The sequence below is a fragment of the Lipotes vexillifer genome, unplaced genomic scaffold (genome assembly GCF_000442215.2).
Source record: "Lipotes vexillifer unplaced genomic scaffold, Lipotes_vexillifer_v1.1 scaffold830, whole genome shotgun sequence".
Classification (NCBI taxonomy): domain Eukaryota; kingdom Metazoa; phylum Chordata; class Mammalia; order Artiodactyla; family Lipotidae; genus Lipotes; species Lipotes vexillifer.
In genome coordinates, this window is record NW_006786980.1 from 597042 (window position 1) to 621131 (window position 24090).

The following is a 24090-nucleotide window of genomic DNA, read 5'->3' on the forward strand; positions in this document are numbered from 1 at the left end:
CAGCAGGAACGGCCTGGCTGTTTTGTCCCGGCTCTGCTCTGAGGCACAGCCTTCCTGGCGCCCAGCCCCTCTCACCTCTGTGACAGCTCCGGCCTCGGTAGGGCCGGTAGCAATCACACTGGTAACTAAGCCACAAGTTGAGGCAGCGTCCTTTGTTGTGACAGGGTTGGCTCTCACACCAGTCCTTTCTCGTGCAGCCTGCCTTGACATTTAATGACCAGCCGGACGAGATGTTCTCCAGGGTGATGGGATTCGAGTCAAGTTGAACATCTTGGAGGCAGCCTACAAGCGAAGGTATGGATGGTCTATTATAAATGTTAAGCAGAGCAACACCACTGTGGGCTGTTCCCTCTGGTAAACCCCCCAAAAAGGAGTTTTGTAAAGCACATGTTGACCCATCGCTTCCAAATGGAGAAGGAGCTCTCGTGATGCATGTCCCCAGGCAAGACTCGTCAAGTAAGGCAAGGGTCACAGCCTCTGCAAACGTCACCTCCACCGCATGCCACTCCCCATCGCTGGTGCTGTGGGAGATGAACAGGACCACCTTTGGCTGATCCCTGACTTGAACTGATAAGTGGACGTACCCACTGAGCAGTTCCAGTATCACAAACACGTCCCTGTCACCTTGGAAGAGTAGAAGTGCCACTGGCTGGACAGTCTGAAACCTGAGGGCTATTTTACAACCGGAGTCCTTGGCTGTCACTGAGCCACTTGGGACCCACAGGAAGCCATCACCCTCAAAAGCAAGTGTGGTGACCGTTTCACACCGTGACCCAGTATAGCCAGAGGGACACAGGCAGCCGAATCCATGCTGGCCATTGCGGAGGTGAGGGACGCATGTTCCATTATTTAGACATGGGTGATCAGTACAGCTGAGGAGCAAATCAGAACAGTCCCTTCCTCCGTAAAATGCTCCAGAACGGTTATCAAATGGGCAACGGCAAGTGTAAGTCCCAGGCAACTTGTCACAGGTACCACCGTTTTGGCAAGGGCTTGAAGAGCACTCATCGACGTCCTCTTCACAGTGGACCCCTGTTCAATGATAAAGAATAGACTGAAATTACATATATTCAGATCAAAAATAGAACTTTCACATAACCTTCATGTATAATCTTTTGGAGGTGCAGAACCGGCTCAGGTGTAGGACTGTAACAGAGCGAAATGTGACTAGAGACTGAGGAGCTGATACCGATTCCATCATTCTGCACGTATGCTGCACAGAAGTGCAGTCATGGTGAACCTTGAATTCTCCCTCTAGAAATAGGTTATTGGCCAAAAAGAGTGGTTGACTCAAACTATCATTGTCAGATATATATGTGACACTGAATATCATAAAAATTTTTTTAAAAGAGAGAGAAATAGATTGCTATTGGGAGCAATGCTAGACACAAATTATTTACTTGGGGACTTAATTCCCAGATATTGTTTATCTTGCCCTGGGCTGCTAATTTCACTCTATTCTACTTGGAAACAGTGGTCTGCCTTCTCCATTTTTTGTACCTCCCCATAATCCCTAGACACACAGACAGTCCAGACAACTCTCTCTGTGGAGGGCTTCTGAGGAGAATGGAAGGTCTCATAACCTCCTCTCCACAAGTCTAGTATAAACCATGAAATCTATCCAATAACAAGTTCCGGTTTCTAGTTTCTTTACTTTCTTTTACTCTTTTTCCTGGTTCTAAGTGAAAAAAGGTATCTAATTAGAGAATTGTTAGAATTCATTTAAACCAGCTAACAAAAAGAACTATAACACTTTTTAAGAGTGATGGCTATTGCTTTTTGACAAAGTTCAAATGAACAAATAGTGTTAACAAAAATCGACACATGTATAGGACTCTGTGGCTTCGACAGCACCATCATCCACGTTATGTGTTTGTGTTTATAGCAATCTCCCGAGGTTTTCAAGGCAGATAGGCTTAGCTCTCTTTCACAAACACTGAGGCTTAGAAAGATTGACGTCTAAACTCCAAAGCACTTCTACAATCTGGTTTTTAAAATCCAATCTGACACTTTCTGTTTTTTAATTGATAATTTAGTGCATTCTTGTTTTTTGTTATTACTAACATGTCTGTCCTATTTTCCCATTTAACTCCACGCCTAAATGTGTGCTTCTTAAATTTAATCAAAGGCTCCTATATTGATAATGTTGGATCTGAATCCCAGCTAGGCAGTGAGCAGGTTACATTTATTTTTTGTGTCTAGGTCTCCTGATCTATAAAATGGGGTTAAAAATAGTATCTGTATCACAGGGTTTTTTAAAGGTTAAGTGAGTAAAGACACATAAGATGCTCATAACATTGCTTGATATATAAGCGACTTCTCAGTAAGTGTTGGCTGTAATTAAAAAGTAATAACCAAAGAAATTACCCACGCATGACAAAATCAAATAGCAGTGTCATCATTGAGAAAGACTATTTAGAAAGTGTGGGCATACGGAATGACCCACAAATTGCATAACTTTACATACTGAGAGATTGACTTGGACAGCATATTAGGGTAGAATCTCATTAGATCATGCTCTTCACGAGGGAAGGGAAGCTGTTTGATTTAACAATGTATGTCTAAACCACAGCACGATGCCTGGCTCACGTTTGGCACTCGGTAATTAATTTTTGTATGAATTGATTAATGATGACCTTTGTAAGGTGATTAAAATTTTTATACTGCATTTAACCTCATCTACTCCAGAGCCCAAAGTGCTCTTTCTGTGTCTATTTTGAGATAAATTTACCTGGTGGCACAGTGGTCAAATTTTCGCCCACAGCCATTTATGTACCATACATTTAGACCCTTGATTGGACCCTCCTGTACTTATATTTTACTTTACTTGGATTACTTTCATACAATCTTCGTTAATCCAAAAGTATTTCAAGCTCTGTGAAAGGAGGGAACATGTTACAATCTTAGAGTCTCCCACAGTCCCTGCACAGTGCTGTGCATATGTGTGTTATAAAAAGCTGGATGAGTAGAAAAAATAAAACTAAATCAAACTGATTTATGTGATCTATAATCATCCTCATAGGTAACAGAACCGACACAGAAATTACAGGCTATATTTTAAAGGAATGTTAGAATGCAAGTTTCATTTAACTGAACTTACGGAAAGTTCAAACTTTTGTTATTAGAAGATAGTTTACTTAAATTTGATTTTCACAGGATTTTGAAAACACAACAAAATCAATCCGTAAGCATTTAATTAAGAGGAATGCTGAACAGCTCATGAGTTATAATTGAAGAAAAACTCTTTTTTCCCACCCATTGTGCCTTTAAACATATTTAACGGGGGATAAAATCTCTTACAGACCCCAAGTCTTTTCTGTTCAGCCTTGATTAATGATAGTCTTAAGATCACATTTTAAAGACCTGTAATAAGTAGCATGGCCAGTCATAAGAAATGTAAGTTTCAGTGCACTTTGGAATTGAATCTTTTTTGTCTGTTAGATCGACTTCAGGCTGTCTTGAAAAAGGACAAGGAAGGGTGCCTCCTTCTTTTTTCCCTCCCCTCCCCACCTCCAGACTTCTGTCTGAGTGTCAGAAGTGTTCAGAAAGTTTCCCCTGACTGGTGCTGGTGTTAGATGGCTCCACTCTCTCTGAGACTGGCAGGTGTTTCAAGGTGACTTTTATCCCGGGGCTCTTTGTGGGGTCCTTGGAGCCCCCTGGTCCATCGCTCCAGCTGAGACTCCAGCCACAAGGCCTTGTTCTCACATTGTCCCTCCCCCAGCCCTTTCCTCATTGGCTTCCTAAGGTTTACTTGACATCACCAACTCTGTCTGTTGTTCTTCCTGCGCCTTCTGAGGGGGACCAGGACCCGTTTTACACTGACCACTGACTGACACTCCTCCCATGATTCCCCAAGGACCCCAGGTCCATGGGCCTCTGCCCTGCAGGTGGAGGGGAGCATGGCTGCTGCCCAGCCCAGCCCAGCCCAGCAGCAATTCCACTTCCTTCTCTCTCTTTCTTGCTGCCCCAGGTGAGCAGTCATACCCTTTCATCTTTTTTTTTTTTGAAAAGACTTTTCAGAACTGCTTAGACTCTGTGTTGTTTATTACTTTCCAAATACATGAAGTTCTGATGAAATAAAATCATGTGGTACAGATAAAAACAGGCCATGAAAGCCCAGAGTCATTAGAGGGCCAAATTGCAGACCATCCAACAGTTCACATTTTAAGAATTTGAAACACCTAAATATAGATAAGGTGGTTTCTGAAAAAGAAAGAAAGAGAAGGAAAGATGAAAGGAGAAAAAAAAGGAGAAGAAAAGGGGGAAGGAGAGAAAAAAACATTCAGGAAATGTTAGCTCACAAGAATACTGAGCTTAGAAAGAAGAGAAAAATGCATTAAAAAATGCATAAACTTTGTGCAGGTTAATGCAATAGTAAACAGTAGAATACATAGGCCTCCTAATACTTTTGTAATGGCATACATATAATGTCTATAGCATTTTCTTAAAATATGCAGACAGACAGATAGAGGACCTTCAAGATGGCAGAGGAGTAAGACATGGAGATCACCTTCCTCCCCACAAATACATTAGAAATACATCTACATGTGGAATAACTCATACAGAACACCTACTGAATGCTGGCAGAAGACCTCAGATTTCCCAAAAGCTGTGTGGCTGACAGGGTCTTGGTGCTCCGGCTGGGTGTCAGGCCTGAGCCTCTGAGGTGGGAGAGCTGAGTTCAGGACATTGGTCCACTAGAGACCTCCTGGCCCCATGTAATATCAATCAGCAAGAGCTCTTCCAGAGATCTCCATCTCAACGCTAAGACCCAGCTCCACTCAACGACCAGCAAGCTCCAGTGCTGGACACCCAATGCCAAACAACTAGTAAGACAGGAACACAACCCCACCCATTAGCAGAGAGGCTGCCTAAAATCATGCTAAGTTCACAGACACCCCAAAACACACCATCAGATGTGGTCCTGCCCACCAGAAAGACAAGATCCAGCCTCATCTACCAGAACACAGGCACCAGTTCCCTCCACCAGGATGCCTACGCAACCCACTGAACCAACCTCACACACTGAGGGCAGACACCAAAAAAAATGGGAACTATGAACCTGCAGCCTGTGAAAAGGACACCCCAAACACAGTAAGTTAAGCAAAATGAGAAGACAGAGAAATATGCAGCAGATAAAGGAACAAGGTAAAAACCCACCAGACCAAACAAATGAGAGGAAACAGGCAGTCTACCTGAAAAAGAATTCAGAGTAATGATAGTAAAGTTGATCCAAAATCTTGGAAACAGAATGGAGAAAATACAAGAAACATTTAACAAGGACCTAGAAGAACTAAAGAGCAAACAAACAATGATGAACAACACAATAAATTAAATTAAAAATTCTCTAGAAGGACTCAATAGCAGAATAACTGAGGCAGAAGAAAGGATAAGTGACCTGGAAGATAAAATAGTGGATATAACTACTGCAGAGCAGAATAAAGAAAAAAGAATGAAAAGAACTGAGGACAGTCTCAGAGACCTCTGGGACAACATTAAATGCACCAACATTCGAATTATAGGGGTTCCAGAAGAAGAAGAGAAAAAGAAAGGGACTGAGAAAATATTTGAAGAGATTATAGTTGAAAACTTCCCTAATATGGGAAAGGAAATAGTCAATAAGTCCAGGAAGCACAGAGAGTCCCATACAGGATAAATCCAAGGAGAAACACACCAAGACACATATTAACCAAACTATCAACAATTAAACACAAAGAAAAAATATTAAAAGCAGCTAGGGAAAAGCAACAAATAACATACAGGGGAATCCTCATAAGGGTAACAGCTGACCTTTCAGCAGAAACTCTGCAAGCCAGAAGGGAGTGGCAGGACATATTTAAAGCGATGACAGGGCAAAACCTACAACCAAGATTACTCTACCCAGCAAGGATCTTATTCATATTCACTGGAGAAATTACAACCTTTACAGACAAGCAAAAGCTAAGAGAGTTCAGCACCACCAAACCAGCTTTACAACAAATGCTAAAGGAACTTCTCTAGTGGGAAACACAGAGAAGAAGACCTACAATAACAAACCCAAAATAATTAAGAAAATGGTAATAGGAATATACACACTGATAATTACCTTAAATGTAAATGGATTAAATGCTCCAACCAAATGACATAAACTGGCTGAATAGATACAAAAACAAGACCTATATACATGCTGTCTACAAGAGACCCACTTCAGACCTAGGGACACATACAGACTGAAAGTGAGGGGATGGAAAAAGATATTCCGTACAAATGGAAATCAAAAGAAAGCTGGAGTAGCAATTCTCATTATAGAAAAAATAGACTTTAAAATAAAGACTATTACAAGAGAAAAAGAAGGACACAACATAACGATCAAGGGATCAATGCAAGAAGATATAACAATTGTAAATATTTATGCACCCAGCATAGGAGCATCTCAATACATAAGGCAAATGCTAACAATCATAAAAGGGGAAATGGATGGCAACACAATAATAGTAGGGTACTTTAACACCTCACTTTCACCAATGGACAGGTCAACCAAAATGAAAACAAATAAGGAAACACAAGCATTAAATTATACATTAAATGAGATGGACTTAATTGATATTTATAGGACATTCCATCCAAAAACAGCAGATTACACTTTCTTCTCAAGTGCTCATGGAACATTCTCCAAGATAGATCATACCTTAGGTCACAAATCAAGCCTTGGTAAATTTAAGAAAATTTAAATCATACCAAGTATCTTTTCTGACCACAACGCTGTGAGACTAGATATCAATCACAAGAAAAAAACTGTAAAAAATACAAACACATGGAGGCTGAACAATACGCTACTAAATAACCAAGAGATTACTGAAGAAATCAAAGAGGAAATCAAAAAATACCTAGAAACAAAGGACAATGAAAACACGATAGCCCAAAACCTATGGGATGCAGCAAAAGCAGTTCTAACAGGGAAGTTTACAGCAATACAATCCTACCTCAGGAAACAAGAAAAATCTCAAATAAACAACCTAACCTTACACCTAAAGCAATTAGAAAAGAAGAACAAGAAAACCCCCAAAGTTAGCAGAAGGAAAGAAATCATAAAGATCAGATCAAAAATAAGTGAAAAGAAATGAAGGAAACAGTAGCAAAGATCAATGAAACTAAAAGCTGGTTCTTTGAGAAGATAAACAAAATTGATAAACCATTAGCCAGACTCATCAAGAAAAAGAGGGAGAAGACTCAAATCAACAGAATTAGAAATGTAAAAGGAGAAGTAACAACTGACACTGCAGAAATACAAGGGATCATGAGACATTACTACAAGCAACTCTATGCCAATAAAGTGGACGACCTGGAAGAAATGGACACATTCTTAGAAAAGCAAAACCTTCCAAGACTGAACCAGGAAGAAATAGAAAATATAAACAGACGAATCACAAGCACTGAAATTGAGACGGTGATTAAAAATCTTCCAACAAACAAAAGCCCACAACCAGATGGCTTCACAGGCGAATTCTATCAAACATTTAGAGAAGAGCTAACACCTCTCCTTCTCAAACTCTTTCAAAATATAGGAGAGGGAGGAACACTCCCAAACTCATTCTATAAGGCCACCATCACCCTGATACCAAAACCAGAGAAAGATGTTACAAAAAAAGAAAACTACAGGCCAATATCATTGATGAACATAGATGCAAAAATCCTCAACAAAATACTAGCAAACAGAATCCAGCAGCACATTAAAAGGATCACACACCATGTTTAAGTGGGGTTGACCCCAGGAACGCAAAGATTCTTCAATATATGCAAATCAATCAATGTGACACACCATATTAACAAATTGAAGGAGAAAAACCATATAATCATCTCAGTAGATGCAGAAAAAGCTTTTGATAAAATTCCACACCCATTTATGACAAAAACTCTCCAGAAAGTAGGCACAGAGGGAACTTACCTCAACATAATAAAGGCCATATATGACAAACCCACAGCCAACATTGTTCTCAATAGTGAAAAACTGAAACCATTTCCACTAAGATCAGGAACAAGACAAGGTTGCCCACTCTCACTATTATTATTCAACATAGTTTTGGAAGTTTTAGACACAGCAGTCAGAGAAGAAAAAGAAATAAAAGGAATCCAAATTGGAAAAGAAGTAAAGCTGTCATTGTTTGCAGATGACATGATACTACACGTAGAGAATCCTAAAGATGCTACCAGAAAACTACTAGAGCTAATCAATGAATTTGGTAAAGTAGCAGGATACAAAATTAATACACAGAAATCTCTTGCACTCCTATACCCTAATGATGAAGAATCTGAAAGAGAAATTAAGGAAACACTCCCATTTGCCATTGCAACAAAAAGAATAATATACCTAGGAATAACCTACCTAAAGAGACAAAAGACCTGTATGCAGAAAACTATAAGATGCTGATGAAAGAAGTTAAAGATGATACAAACAGATGGAGAGATATACCATGTTCTTGGATTGGAAGAATCAACATTGTGAAAATGACTATATTACCCATAGCAATCTACAGATTCAGTGCAATCCCTGTCAAACCACCAATGGCATTTTTCACAGAACTAGAACAAAAAATATCACAATATGTATGGGAACACAAAAGACCCCAAATAGCCAAAGCAATCTTGAGAAAGAAAAACGGAGCTGGAGGAATCAGGCTCCCTGACTTCAGATTATACTACAAAGCTACAGTAATCAAGACAGTATGGTACTGGCACAAAAACAGAAATATAGATCAGTGGAACAGGATAGAAAGCCCAGTATAAACCCACGCTCATATGGTCGTCGTATCTTTGATAAACGAGGCAAGAATATACAATGGAGAAAAAGACAGTCTCTTCAATAAGTGGTGCTGGGAAAACTGGACAGCTACATGTAAAAGAATGAAACTAGAACATTCTCCAACACCATACACAAACTCAAAATGGTTAAAGACCTAAATGTAAGGCCAGACACTATAAAACTCTTAGAGGAAAACATAGGCAGAACACTCTATGACATAAAACACAGCAAGATCCTTTTTGACCCACCTCCTAGAGAAAAGGAAATAAAAACAAAAATAAACAAATGGGACCTAATGAAACTTGAAAGCTTTCGCACAGCAAAGGAAACCATTAACAAAATGAAAAGACAACCCTCAGAAGGGGAGAAAATACTTGCAAGCAAAGCAACTGACAAAGGATTCATCTCCAAAATATACAAGCAGCTCATGCAGCTCAATATCAAAAAAACAAACAACCCAATCCAAAAATGGGCAGAAGACCTAAACAGACATTTCTCTAAAGAAGATATACAGATTGCCAACCAACACATGAAAGGATGCTCAAAATCACTAATCATTAGAGAAATGCAAATCAAAACTACAATGAGGTATCACCTCACACCAGTCAGAATGGCCATCATCAAAATATCTACAAACAATAAATGCTGGAGAGGGTGTGGAGAAAAGGGGAACCCTCTTGCACTGTTGGTGGGAATGTAAATTGATACAGCCACTATGGAGAACGGTATGGAGGTTCCTTAAAAAACTAAAAATAGAACTATCATATGACCGAGCAATCCCACTACTGGGCATATACCCTGAGAAAATCATAATTCCAAGAGTTATGTACTACAATGTTCATTGCAGCACTATTTACAATAGCAAGGACATGGAAGCAACCTAAGTGTCCATTGATAGATGGATGGATAAAGAAGATGGAATATTACTCAGCCATAAAATGAAACGAAATGGAGTTATTTGTAGTGAGGTGAAAGGACCTAGAGTCTGACATACAGAGTGAAGTAAGTCAGAAAGAGAAAAAAAAAATACCGTATGCTAAAAAAAAAATTGTTCTGAAGACCTAGGGGCAGGACAGGAATAAAGACGCAGATGTAAAGAATGGACTTGAGGACACGGGGAGTGGGAAGGGTAAGCTGGGACGAAGTGAGAGAGTGGCATAGACATATATACACTGCCAAATGTAAAACAGATAGCTAGTGGGAAGCAGCCACATAGCACAGGGTGATCAGCTCAGTGCTTTGTGACCACCTAGAGGGGTGGGATAGGGAGGGTGGGAGGGAGATGCAAGAGGTAGGAGATATGGGGATATATGTATATGTATTCATATACATATATATATGATTCACTTTGTTATACAGCAGAAACTAACACAACATTGTAAAGTAATCATACTCCAGTAAAGATGTTAAAAAAATGCAGACACTATTTAAGAATCATTCTAGAGGAAAACACATATTTCTTTAAAGGGTGGGGGTGGGGGAGAGGACGTATGGTCTCAGGTCAGATCCCCACAGATGTACAACGATGCAACTATGTTTTTTTGGTAATTCTAGCAGTTATAGCAGCAAAAGTTTGTTGTAAGGATGTTGGCTGGTTTTAAGAGGGTTATTTTCAAATATAACCTTACAGCTCCATTTGTAAAAAAAATCTTTGTGATAAGTTAATTTTATTAACCCGGAAATATGTCTATATTGACATCTCTTTCTATGATAAAATAAAAGTAGCAGAGTTGTGAATGGTTAAGGGGTATAAGCTTTAAAACAAATGTGAACCCTCTTTGGGTTCCTCTCACACAAATGGTACAGACTCTTAAGTACAATAAACTTCCTTAAAAATCTTTTATATTCCTCAGGTAGGTGGAGAATCTAGTCTAAGTTGCCCTTCCCCCTCTCTCCCCAAATTTAGGCGAGACTAGAGTCTCCTTGAAGCTGTTCCCACTCATTGGGGTTACAATGTAGCTCCCAACCCTACACTTGAGGGCTGGGCTACAGCTTGGCACAGCAGCAAGTCTCCAGAGAAAACTCTGCACAGACTCACTCCTTCAAACTGCCTCTCAAGGGCTTCCCTCGTGGTGCAGGAGATAGGAATCCACCTGCCAATGCAGGGGACACGGGTTTGATCCCTGGTCCGGGAAGATCCCACATGCCACGGATCAACTAAGCCCGTGCGCCACAGCTACTGAGCCTGTACTCTAGAGCCCGCAAGCCATGACTGCTGAGCCCACGTGCCACAACTACTAAGGCCGCGCACCTTGAGCCCATGCTCCGCAACAAGAGAAGCCACCGTGAGGAGAGGCCCGTGCACTGCAACGAAGAGTAGCCCCCGCTCGCCAGAACTAGAGAAAGCCCGCTCACAGCAACGAAGACCCAACACAGCCAAAAATAAATTAAAAAATTAACTATTAAAATTAAAAAAAAAAAACTGCCTCTCAAGAGTTTTCACGTACACTTGAAATGAGCAAACATTTCAAAAGCCTAAAGTCTGTCATCTGTCTTGATTTTGACATTCTGCACTATAGTCTCTCATAATTCACTTTGGTTCCTGACAGCAACCATATTTTGACCTCTTAGTTGAAACTTTAATTTACTGTTTTCTTAAATTTACAAAACCCCTACTCTGTACACAACCCTCACAGAGGATTGTAAGATACACAAAGCAGAAGAGACAGACCTGATCTCAGTATGCTTACAGCATAATGGAAATACAGAAATACACTGAAAATACGGAAAATGCACTGTATACGGCAGGTTCTCAATGAGTGTATGGAAAATATGTGAGGATCAAACTCAGGGAACATTAGAGAAGATTTAGCCAAGTTTTAAAGAAAAAGCACTGAATAAGAGATCATCACAAATCTTAAGAAAACTCAAAATTTTAAACTACATCAATAAACAAATGTTGATTACATATCTACCGTGTATAGAATACTGTGGATAACATGGAATAAAAACTGGTCCTTTCCCTTAGTGAGTTTAATGAAAAGCAAGACAAATTTATCAAATATTAAATGATAGTGTAAATCAAGACAACACTGAAGAGAACACTGAACAGTGTATAATGAATTCCAAGTGAACTGTATGAACAACAGCTGCTCTGGAGAGAGAGAGAGAGCTCTTCAGGCTGGGCTGGGCTGGGAAGATTTTGTAGTGATAAGATTTTAGATAGCAAGTATGACAAAGATCAGCAGAAGTAACTGAATACACAAAAACTCTTTCATGGAAAACCATACGCCATTTTGAGGTGACAGTGCATTTGGCAATCTAGTTGGGATGGAGGATTTACATAGGAAAAGCAAGTCAGAAAGATTAAATGTAGCCAGAGTGAAGAAGGTCTGGAATTTAGGGAGTTTTTAATTATTTTTTAAAAATTAATTTGTTTAATTATTTATTTTTGGAAGGCAGTGGGGAATAAACTGGTAGTTGTTGGATGGAAGACCAAAGCGGTTTCTTCTAAAGACCATTCCCACAGGGATCTGTAACAGAGTGAAGTGGGAAGAAACCAGAGACAGGAACATGCTAGACAGTTGTTAAAATTGCCCACACCTAAGATTATTTGGGCCTAGTATCAGACATTTATTCCTTTATAATTTACAGTAACCTTTCATTTATCATTGATCAGCAAGTAAGTACAGAGAGTGATACTTTCTTTACATTTGCTTACTGTATTTTATCTTGTAATTCCTAAAATTTATATATTTAATCTTTCACAACATAATTATCAATCACTTGATTATGTATTTTCTTTAAATACAGAGATAAACAGAGAAACTAGTTTTAAATTTTACCTTCATGGAAGAAAAAAAAAATAAGGAGAAAGCCCGTATTTAGGTCAATAGTCTGAAGAAAATAAGAAGAATTAGATATTAAAAGTAGAATGATACACAGTAATTTATGCTTTTACTTTGTTTAAAATCTGTTAAAATCTGTTCTATTGACATCTCCAACATAAAATAAGGTTAGATATATTTATTTGATGGACCCGGAAAACTAAAGTAGGAAGATTGATTGAAACTTCTTTTATTGGCTATTGGACTGGCTCAGCAAAGAAGATCTGCTGTCAATCAAGATAAAAGGATTAGGCAATATTTGTGGGATTACCTGTGTCATTCAGTCTTCTTAATTGGGTATTTTAGTTGACAATGAATTGGTTATTTATGTCCATGTATTTATAGTAAGAGGTGGATTGCTTGAAGCTGACTGTTATTTTATGTGAAGTCAATTCATTTAATTCAAAAGGGTCACTCCTTTTATTTTTCTAAAATTCTTTTATATGCATATATGATTCTATGATAAGATTGTATTTCAAAAAATAATCAGGATAGGGAAAAGTCCTATTACCTGGAATATCCCATATTTACATCAGAATAAATTATATTAATGGATAAAAAGGACATAGACTTTATGTTTAATATAAATATCATGGGCTATTAAAATGACCTTGCTATATTCCCACTTTATTGAAAGTCATGGTTAATGAAGTTATCAGAATATTATTTCTACAAAAACCTATATACATATAAGTTTCATATTTCTCTATTTTAATTGACTTAGGTGTTTTTTTTATTTTAATAAATATTAATCAAGAAAAAATTAAAGTCCAAGGACTCCTTGCATAAGTATTTCCTTTACTCATTACTTTGTGTTCCTCAAAACTTCTAATTTTCAGTTGATAGTAATATCTAATATAGCATTAATAGTAGTTGCTAAATAAACATCTTAAAAACTCTAACAATGGTACCAATTACCTCATACAAGTAATAAGAAAAGAGTGAGTTACCTAGGAGCACCACCATTAAAATGTGAAAACCTTGTGTCCTGGCTCCAAACATTTTTCTGTAGAAAAAGAGATATCCATCCAAACACCTACTAGGTTGACAGGACCAGTTTCTGATGATTTTCTTCCATTTCCAAAAGTGTGTCACCTTCTTCCTTCAGGCAGAGAGTGTGAGGACTTAGTTTGGGTGCCAGATCCGTGGCGCTCAGTGTAAGACCCGTTTGTGCTGCTTACCAAGCAGACTTGTGACATTCTTAGTCCCTCCTTACACTTGGGGCCTCCCCTCTTTAAGTCACAAGAGTGAACATTGACACTTTTATCACAGAAAAATGAGTTTGGGGGGACTCTACGGACAGATTGCCATTTTTAGTAACTTCTATCATGGAAAATTAGAGCTTGGTTTTACCTTTTTCTTCACAACAGAAATGCTGTTTTTTGGTTTTGTTTTAACTCTTTCTTGTTCTGTTTTGCCTTTGAATAGCAGTTAAGAAATTCATGGCACTTCAAATCCACTGAATATCTATGCATGGAATTGGAAAAGAGAAATCAAGAAAACAGCAGGGGTTTTCATTAGACTTAACAGACTGGCAAAAGAGTCATTTGTGCGATGCTCTCAGGCTTAAATTCCACTCTCTATGAAAAAACAACCATGCTCTACTGTCTTAAATACAATGGTATTTGATTTTGTACAACAGAACAATTTGAGCAGGCGAGGTGTTTGGGATGTACTTAGAGTAGCTGGTGCTTGACATTTTTTAAAAACATTTTCTGAGAGGCAGACCTGAGGATGTGCAGAGGTTTTACTCGGGCAGTACAGGGTGAGACATCACCAAGCCTTAAAAGTCTGCCATGGATCTAAGCCTGGTAAGCTGTGGTGGAAACCAGGTGGTGAGGGAGGCAGGAAAGAGACAAAGCCGGCGTCCTTGCAGTAGTGTATTTCTTCACTCGTTTGTCATTGGTTCACCTTTTACCTGTGACCTGTTCTGGACAAATGTGCTCCATTCATTTATTATTCATTCAACCTTTTAGCAGTGCTGGAAATAGGATGGTGGGTAAAATGAGCCTGGGTTCTGCTTCACAGGGTACACAAGTTGGCCAAGTTTACAGCCCTAGGGAGAGCTGGGCAGATGGGGGCCTTGGGGACTGCAGGACAAAGCTAGGCCATGGGGACTAGAGGTGAGGATGGGGTGGGGAAGACAAGCAACCTATTCAGAGTTCCGATCAATGGATCAGCTCAGAGAGACGTTTCCAGCAATCATCAGGGAGCCAGGATAACGAAGTAGAATAAACAGGGAACAGGAGCCTTGAAAATTGATCTTCAAATGCCAACTTTGATACTAGGCTAGGGGAACCCAGGCGAGTAGCTATTTTTTTTAAGTTGAAGTTTATCTATAAAGTGGACATAATAAAGCCTATTAAACAGTTATTTTGTGTGAACAAAATGGGAACTATAATTGCTTGGGGCATAGTAGTATTTTAAAACAGTTTCAGTAGTGTGAGTGTGAGTGTGTGTGTGTGTGTGTGTGTGTGTGTGTGTGTAATGAATAGGTGAACTTGAGCATAAATGACTTGGATAAAAATATAGAAGGCTTACCAAATTTGCAGGCAACATGAACTTGTTAAAGACAATGACTGCTCTGAAGCAGAAATGATGGTCCAACCCAGCAGTCACTTCCCCAACTCATCCCACCCACCTTCCTATGGGGAGAACATGCCTCCACTGAAAGCAGATCTTTTCCCCCTTTCTTGTTTACCCATTTCTGTCCCCCTCTAACCTTAAAAACCTAACTATAGGAATGAGATTACTAAGCAATTGAAACTAACTTTGGCTTATGCTCTCCTGACTGTACACCATGCCTTGTCTAACTTGGTGATTCTTTTCCTAGATAAAAGGAAGTAAGAATGAAGAATTAAGTAGTTAAAGCATGATTAGCTCTCTACCACCAAGAGCCCCTAATGACTCCTGCAGGCTGGTTACATGGGCAATATAACATCTGAAGAGAGAGTCATCCAGCCGTCACTTGATAGAGAATGATGTAAAACCCAAACTCCTGCGTTGATGATTCACTGAGATTCTTCCCTCCACCTCGCCATCTTTCCTTTTACAAACCATTAGGGCTCAGAGAAGAAATAAATGAAATAGACACGAAGAAAACAAGAGCAAAGATCAATGAAACTAAAAGCTGCTTCTTTGAGAAGATAAACAAAATTGATAAACCTTTAGTCAGACTCAGCAAGAAAAAGAGGAAGAAGACTCAGATAAATAGTTAGAAATAAAAAAGAAGTTACAACTGACACCACAGAAATACAAAGGTTCATAAGAGACTACTACAAGCAACAATATGACAATAAAATGGACAACCTAGAAGAAGTGGGCAAATTCCTAGAAAGGTACAACTTTCCAAGACTGAACAAGGAAGAAATAGATAATATGGACAGACAAATCACAAGTACTGAAATTGAAACTGTGATTAAAAAACTTCCAGCAGACAAAAGTCCAGGACCAGATTGTGTCACAAGCGAATTCTATCAAACATTTAGAGAAGAGCTAACACCTATCCTTCTCAAACTCTTCCAAAAAATTGCAGAGGCAGGAACACTCTCAAGCTCATTCCAGGAGGCCACTATCACCCTGATACCAAAACCGGGCAGAGATATCACAAAAAAAGAAAATTACAGGCTGATATCACTGATGAACATAGACACAAAAATCCTCAACAAAATACTAGCAAAATGAATCCAACAACACATGAAAAGGATCATACACCATGACCAAGTGGGATTTATCCCAGAGATGCAAGGATTCTTCATTATATGCAAATCAATCAATGTGATACACCACATTAACAAACTGAAGAATAAAAACCATATGATCATCTCAGTAGATACAGAAAAAGCTTTTGACAAAATTCAACATCCATTCATGATAAAAACGCTCCAGAAAGTGAGCAAAGAGGGAACATAACTCAACATAATAAAGGCCATATATGACAAACCCACAGCCAACATCATTCTCAATGGTGAAAAGCTGAAAGCATTTCCACTAAGATCAGGAACAAGACAAGGATGTCCACTCTCACCACTTTTATTCAACATAGTTTTGGAAGCCCTAGCCATGGCAATCAGAGAAGAAAAAGAAATAAAAGGAATCCAAAGAGGAAAAGAAGAAGTAAAACTGTCACTGTTTGCAGATGACATGATACTATACATAGAAAATCCTAAGGTGCTACCAGAAAACTGCTAGAGCTTATCAATGAATTTGGTAAAGTTGTAGGATACAAAATTAATGCACAGAAATCACTTGCATTCCTATACACTAACAATGAAAGATCAGAAAGAGAAATTAAGGAAACAATTCCATTTACCATCACATCAAAAAGAATAAAATACCTAGGAATAAACCTACCTAAGGAGGCAAAAGACCTGTACTCAGAAAACTGTAAGATGCTAATGAAAGAAATCAAAGATGACACAAACAGATAGAGAGATAGACCAGGTTCTTGGACTGGAAGAATCAACATTGTGAATATGACTATATTACACAAGGCAATCTACAGGTTCAATGCAATCCCTATCAAATTACCAGTGGCATTTTTCACAGAATTGGAACAAAAAATTTTACAATTTGTATGGGAACACAAAAGACCCCAAATAGCCAAAGCAATCTTGAGAAAGAAAACCAGAGCTAGAGGAATCAGGGTCCCTGACTTCAGACTATACTACAAAGCTAGAGTCATCAAAACAGTATGGTACTGGCACAAAAACAGAAATATAGATCAAGGGAACAGGATAGAAAGTTCAGAGATAAACCCACGCACCTATGGTCCACCTAATATATGACAAACGAGGCAAGAATATACAGTGGAGAAGAAGATAGTCTCTTCAATAAGTGGTGCTGGGAAAGCTGGGCAGCTACATGTAAAGGAATGAAATTAGAACACTCTACAGCACCATACACAAAAATAAACTCAAAACGGATTAAAGACCTAAATGTAAGGCCAGACACTATAAAACTCTTAGAAGAAAACATAAGCAGAACACTCTCTGACATAAATCGCAGCAATATCTTTTTTGATCTACCTCCTAGAGTAATGAAAATAAAACAAAAATAAAAAATGGGAACTAATTAACCTTAAAAGCTTTTGTACAGCAAAGGAAACCATAAACAAAATGAAAAGACAACCCACAAAATGGGAGAAAATATTTGCAAATGAAGCAACCAACAAGGGATTAATCTCCAAAACATACAAACAGCTCATGCAGCTCAATATCAAAAAAACAAACAACCTAATTGAGAAATGGGCAGAAGATCTAAATAGACATTTCTCCAAAGAAGACACACAGGTAGCCAAGATGAACATGAAAAGATGCTCAGGGGCTTCCCTGGTGGCGCAGTGGTTGAGAGTCTGCCTGCTAATGCAGGGGACATGGGTTCGAGCCCTGGTCTGGGAGGATCCCACATGCCGCGGAGCAACTAGGCCCGTGAGCCACAACTACTGAGCCTGCGCATCTGGAGCCTGTGCTCCACAAGAGAGGCCGCAATAGTGAGAGGCCGGCGCACCGTGATGAAGAGTGGCCCCCACTTGCCACAACTAGAGATAGCCCTTGCTCAGAAATGAAGACCCAAAGCAGCAAAAATAAATAAATTAATTAATAAAAAAAAACTCCTATCCCCAAAATCTTCTTTAAAAAAAAAAAAAAAAAAAAAGATGTTCAACATCACTAACTATTAGAGAAATTCAAATCAAAACTACAATGGGATATCACCTCACACCAGTCAGAATGGCCATGATCAAAAAATCTACAAACAATAAATGCTGGAGAAGGTGTGGAGAAAATGGAACCTTCCTACACTGTGGTGGGAATGTACATTTATACAGCCACTATGGAGAACAGTACGGAGTCTCCTTAAAAAACTAAAAATAGAGCTACTATACAATCCAGCAACCCCACTCCTGGGCATATATCTGGAGAAAACCATAATTTGAAAAGATACATGTACCACAATGTTCATTGCAGCACCATTTACAATAGCTAGTACAGGGAAGCAACCTAAATGTCTATCAACAGAGGAATGGATAAAGAAGATGTGATACATATATACAATGGAATATTACTCAACCATAAAAAAGAACAAAATAATGCCATTTGCAGCAACATGGATGGACCTAAAGACTGTCATACTGACTGAAGTAAGTCAGATGCAGAAAGACAAATACCGTATGATAGTGCTTATATGTGGAATCTTAAAAAAATGGTACAAATGAACCTATTTACAAAACAGAAATAGAGTCACAGATGTAGAAAACAAACTTATGGTTACCCAGGGGGAAAGGAGAGGAGGGATACATTTGTAGATTGGGATTGACATATACTCACTACTATATGTAAAATAGATAACTAATAAGGACCTACTTTATAGCACAGGGAGTTCTACTCAATACTCTGTAATGACCTATATGGGAACAGAATCTAAAGAAGAGTGGATGTATGTATATGTATAACTGATTCACTTTGCTGCACACCTGAAACTAACACAACATTGTAAATCAACTACGCTCCTATGAAAACTAATTAAAAAAAAAACCATCATGGCTGAGCAGAATCTTCAGAGTTGGTCTCTAGACACGAGTCCACCTTCTCCCCAGATTGCTGGCTTTTCTGATTTAAGCCACTTTCCTTTCTACTGACACTTGCCTCTCGAATTATTGGCTTATGAGTGGCCAGCAGCAGAACCTGGGTTCAGTAACACCACCATAAATGATGCAAATGACAAATATATTCTTTCACATCCTCCTTTACAGCTGGGTCATGGGCATGTGACCCAGTCCTGGGCAACAGGACCTGTGGGAGCTCTGCTAGGGGGAGTCTGGGAAGGGCTTTCCTTGCTAATATGAAAAGACATGCCCCTTTAGTCTGACATCATCTTGTACAGATGTGTTCCCAGAACTGCATTAAACATGCTACAGCCATGGGAGATATGTTCAAAACACATGGCAGGATACTGAGAATGTGAATCCTAAATTTTCCTAAAAATAACAGATTTTCCTGAATTTATAATTCATTATTAGATGTGTATTTTCTTTTTATCCAAAAGCATCCTAACTGAAGATGTTACACTTATCAGGATCAAGAAAGATCTGTATAGGCAAGAATAATGTACTCTAAAAGGAACTTTATCAAAGAAAAATGTAAACTTGTACATTTTGTCCTTACCTTAAATTTTATTAAAATTTAAACAAGCCTGAAAAGAGTGCATAAAAAACTGGATAGGACACGAGAATGAGGATTAAAGAAAACAGTGGGATGTATAGCCTGAAAATGTGTATTACAGTTAGAAACAGATGTAAACCCAGCACCGCAGATAGAGCTAAATAACATGCCACTTGACAAAAAAAAAAGAGAAAGAAAATGAGGATTTTAACACAATACATGCAGATTTAGAAAACATTACGTGAATACATGCAAATTAATGTCTATATGTCTAATATATTACTAAGATTTCCAAAAGGAGGGAAGAAAAAAAATGAACAGCAGATAGAGGAAGGAATCGAAGAGAATAGAAATAAAACAGGCAAGCCAAGATTCCCATGCAAACCGGACAAGACAGTTTCCCATGAGCTGACTCTTTTCACCTGAGATTAAGCAGCCAGAAAATTGGAGGAGACTTAGTTCATCAGTTGAAGACACAGGAGCTTCAACTGCTAATAAACTTAATAACAACCAATAATAATTATTATTAACATTTATAGAGTGTATTACAGTTTATGGTTTACTTTCATATATGTTATCCCAATTTATCTTTGAAGTATGGATCCATGGTGATGTAGCTTCCAATATTTTATGTGGTTTTGGGGCTTTCACAGGAAATGATAGTATCTAGGGAAAGAAAATGATAATCCCTCTCAAATTCCAGATTTGATCTCAAAATATTTTTGTTGTTTCGAATCCTTTAATGCGAAAAGTTAAAACACACACAATCCAGTAAGGAAAGCTATTATAACTGTAATATATTACAATTGAAATCATGTCACTAGAGAAATTCTTGAAGAAAATGAGGATATTTAACCCAGAGAAAAGCAGGTACTAGGGCACATCAGAAGGGTCTGCATGGAGCTGAAAGTCCATCCACGAAATTTTTTGTTTGGTCCTACTGGGGAAAAGTGGCACCAACGGTAAGATGCCATAGGATGTTATATTCATGCTCACTACACAGAATCTCCTAGTAATAGATGCTGCAAAGCACAGAATCAGCTGTCTTGAGAGACAGGAAGTTTCCCGACCTTGGAGATGTGCACATTTAGAAAGGATTGCCATTCAGCATGGATGTTATACAGGAAATTAAAGAAAAGATGGGCTATAGAGTTCAATGGCCTCTAATGATTTTTTTAGCCCTGAGATTCTTTCATCATTTCCAAGTAAAAGACGTGCTGTATGCATCACTGCTAAGGAAATAATATAAGCAGAGAACATGCTGAATATAATAAGCTCCAACATCTTCATAACCTTGTCACAGCTTTTAAAATCTGTACAAAAGAGAGAGCAGTATGTTCCTTAGAAGGCTGCTACAAGGAATCCATGAGACATTTGTTCTAAGCTTGTAGGTCCAGGTCCTGCTAGGGGCTTATCCAGCACTGCTTGTCTTGCCAAAATCTCCTACCTCCATTTTTATTTGCTCAAGAAGGTAGTTAGGTTTTTTGGTATCCATAATTTACTCTGAGTTATTACAGTTAAATTCCATGTTTCCAGAGGTCACTGGAAGTGATCTCAACCATCCAGAACATAATCATGAAGATATATTCTAAAAGTGTCTATGTTTAAAAACAGAGGTTGCAAATTTATTAACTATGTCCTCAGGCCCTTGTTCACCATTTATTATTATTTTAGACACAATTAAAATAAGCTTAATTATCCAGTATCAGGAAAAGAAAAGGGGAAGCTACCATGTATATTTTTAGCAACAAGAGATGACAGTTGAGAGCTGGACAGTGCATGTGAGTAGGTGGAGCCCAAGATCTGTTGCAGGCACTGTGTGAAGGGTCTCAGCTATGTGGACATTTAATTATTTCAGTTAACGACAGAGTGTGTTGCTACCTTCATTTCACAGATGATGAAACTGAGCCAAGGTGTGACTGGTGCCCCAACCTGCCTAATTCCTTGAGATGAGCCTTTTTCTTTTCTTCTAAGTCATGCTGCCTCCAAGGAAAATAATACAATGAGCTGGCATAAAATAATATAGGACAGTATAGCACTTGGGAGACATTGAAAATAGGAACAAAATCAATATCTATCTTAAGGCCTCATTGCATAGGACAATGACATAACATAAATCAATAACAAAAGTCATCAATAAAATACGTAAGTGCATGCAAAATTTTCCACCCAGAAATGCAAGAAAATGTGTAATATATTTCTGAAATATTTTAATGCAAAATGGTTAAAAGAAAACACATTTTCCCAGAAGAATTATAAAAATGTGTTACGTCTTTTACATTGGCCACCCCCCCCAACCTTAATGACATCAGATGAACATGGTTCTACCACTGGTGATTACTTTGTTTATTAAGAAGCGTATGTGTACAGCATAGTGCATGGGGCTGTTTCTTCAGCATCCGTTCCTTTGATCTCTTTCATTATTACACTATTTTAAAGTTTTGATTCAAGGGACACATACACACACTCTCTAGACCTGACATTTGTTCAGAGCCATACAGCAGCTCAGATAAAAATACCGAGCCCAGAGGAAGATTTGATTCAGTCTATTGTGTGAAAAGTATGCTGGGATCTTCAAACGAAAGACAAAAGAGCTGCAAAAAGGCTTTGCATTTCAGGTCTACGATTCACTTGATTTTTGCACTTCAAAAGTCCCACTTTGAAGCCCAGCGGAGATGAGGGAGTGATTTTTAGTTATTTTATGGACTAACAAGTAGAAAATACAGCATTGCACATACTCACTCTTGTTTTCTTTACTTTGAAAAGCAATTTCAGAGAAACTCAATCCAGTTCAACCAGAACTATCCTAATTGGCTTTGATCAGTAAATCATCAGAAATGGCTCTGCTCTTGCTTAGTCCTTTTCCCCCTCTTCTTGTCAAAAGTGAATGATAAAACACTCAGGTTATAATGAATTACAAAAATCTGCTTTGTGCTGGGTTGGATGCGTTGCTATTCCACGTAATATTTGCTTTCTCTCTGCCATGGCAAGAAGTGCATTTCCATTCTTTGGTAGTGACAATCGTTCTCTCACACGTTTATTAATATTTTGTTCTGCACAGCCACAAAATAATGTCCAAAGCTGAGGAAATTACTGACCTGGTGAGGCCTGACATTCAAGGCCGTCTACTATCTGGCTTTTATTTACGACACCGCCTCTGCCCCCATCCCCGGCATTACTTTCCACTGCCCGCTACATAAAGGGTCTGTATTAAAACACTTTTAGTAGAATGAAAATTGAAGCACATTCAAAGCGTTCCCCCTCTCTCCACTTGTTCAAAATCCCAACTTTCTTCCCGGGCTCAGCTTAGCGGGTGTTCAGGCCTATGGAATGCCTTCCTTGGAAAGTCTCAGTGACGCTCTGCCCTCAACAATCCCAGGCTTGTCTCCATGGAACCCAGAACTGACTAGGTTGTAGTGTTATTTATTGTTTAATATTTGTGACTTGCTTTCCTCCAATTGCACTGTAAGGTTTGTAAGTGTGAACGCCTCTATCTTTACTTTCTAGTTCACTGCATTATACAACAGTACTGATACTGTAAACAGTTCTGCACAATGGTACAGTATAATGTGTGTAGTTCTGATGAAATGCATGCAGTACTGTCCTATGTTTCCAGAATTAAAGCAAACATGCATTCAGTCTTTTTCATACATAAAAGAAAAGTCTAATGTATTGGAAGATGACTCCAGTCTTTACGCAGGGGCTCTGGACCTGGCGTTCACAGATGTCTAAAGCACCCATGAATGGACATCTGAAGTCTGTCAACCTCTTGAAAATATATGAAATATTTTGTGATTTGTTATTATTGCATTTTCTGGGGAGAACATTCACAGCAGTGACTCTTTAAAATTTAATATCATAAGTATCACTTAGTGGGGGGTATGTGTTTAAAAATGCAGATTCCTAGGACAAAGAATCAAATTTTGATGTATAAAGGAAGATGCAGAAGATTTTAGGAGACTGTACTATGTTCATGATAATATGCAGGAAAACCTGGTTTCTATGTATGACATAATAAGAAATACATATGGTCTCTACCCCTGGTTCCTACATAGACCTCCTAAGACTCATAATTTCCTGAGTGATGGGATGTTGGGAGTGTCCTACACAGAGGTCCTGAATTCCTTGGAATTACCTGGATGATAACGGTGGCTTTTGTTCTAGTGAGGCAACTTCTGGTGGGCTCCTGGATAGCTTCAGGATGGGGGGTTGGTCACCAGTAAGACCAAGCTGAGATCAGAAGCTTGGAACTTTCAACCTCACCCCATATTCTCCAGGGATCATACCTACGTGATCAAGCCTCCATAAAAAATTCCTAAACTAC

The 24090-nt window shown here is 38.7% G+C and overlaps 1 protein-coding gene across 2 annotated transcripts in view; it reads right to left on the reverse strand.

Annotated features, from left to right (window-relative positions):
- Window positions 1-24090, reverse strand: part of CRB1 (crumbs cell polarity complex component 1) — a 147034-nt gene that overhangs the window by 52407 nt on the left and 70537 nt on the right. For both annotated transcript variants that reach the window (XM_007459660.1, XM_007459661.1), the window contains exon 5: window positions 76-1032. In XM_007459660.1, the coding sequence (XP_007459722.1) occupies window positions 76-1032 (957 nt within the window). The remainder of the gene's footprint in view (window positions 1-75; window positions 1033-24090) is intronic.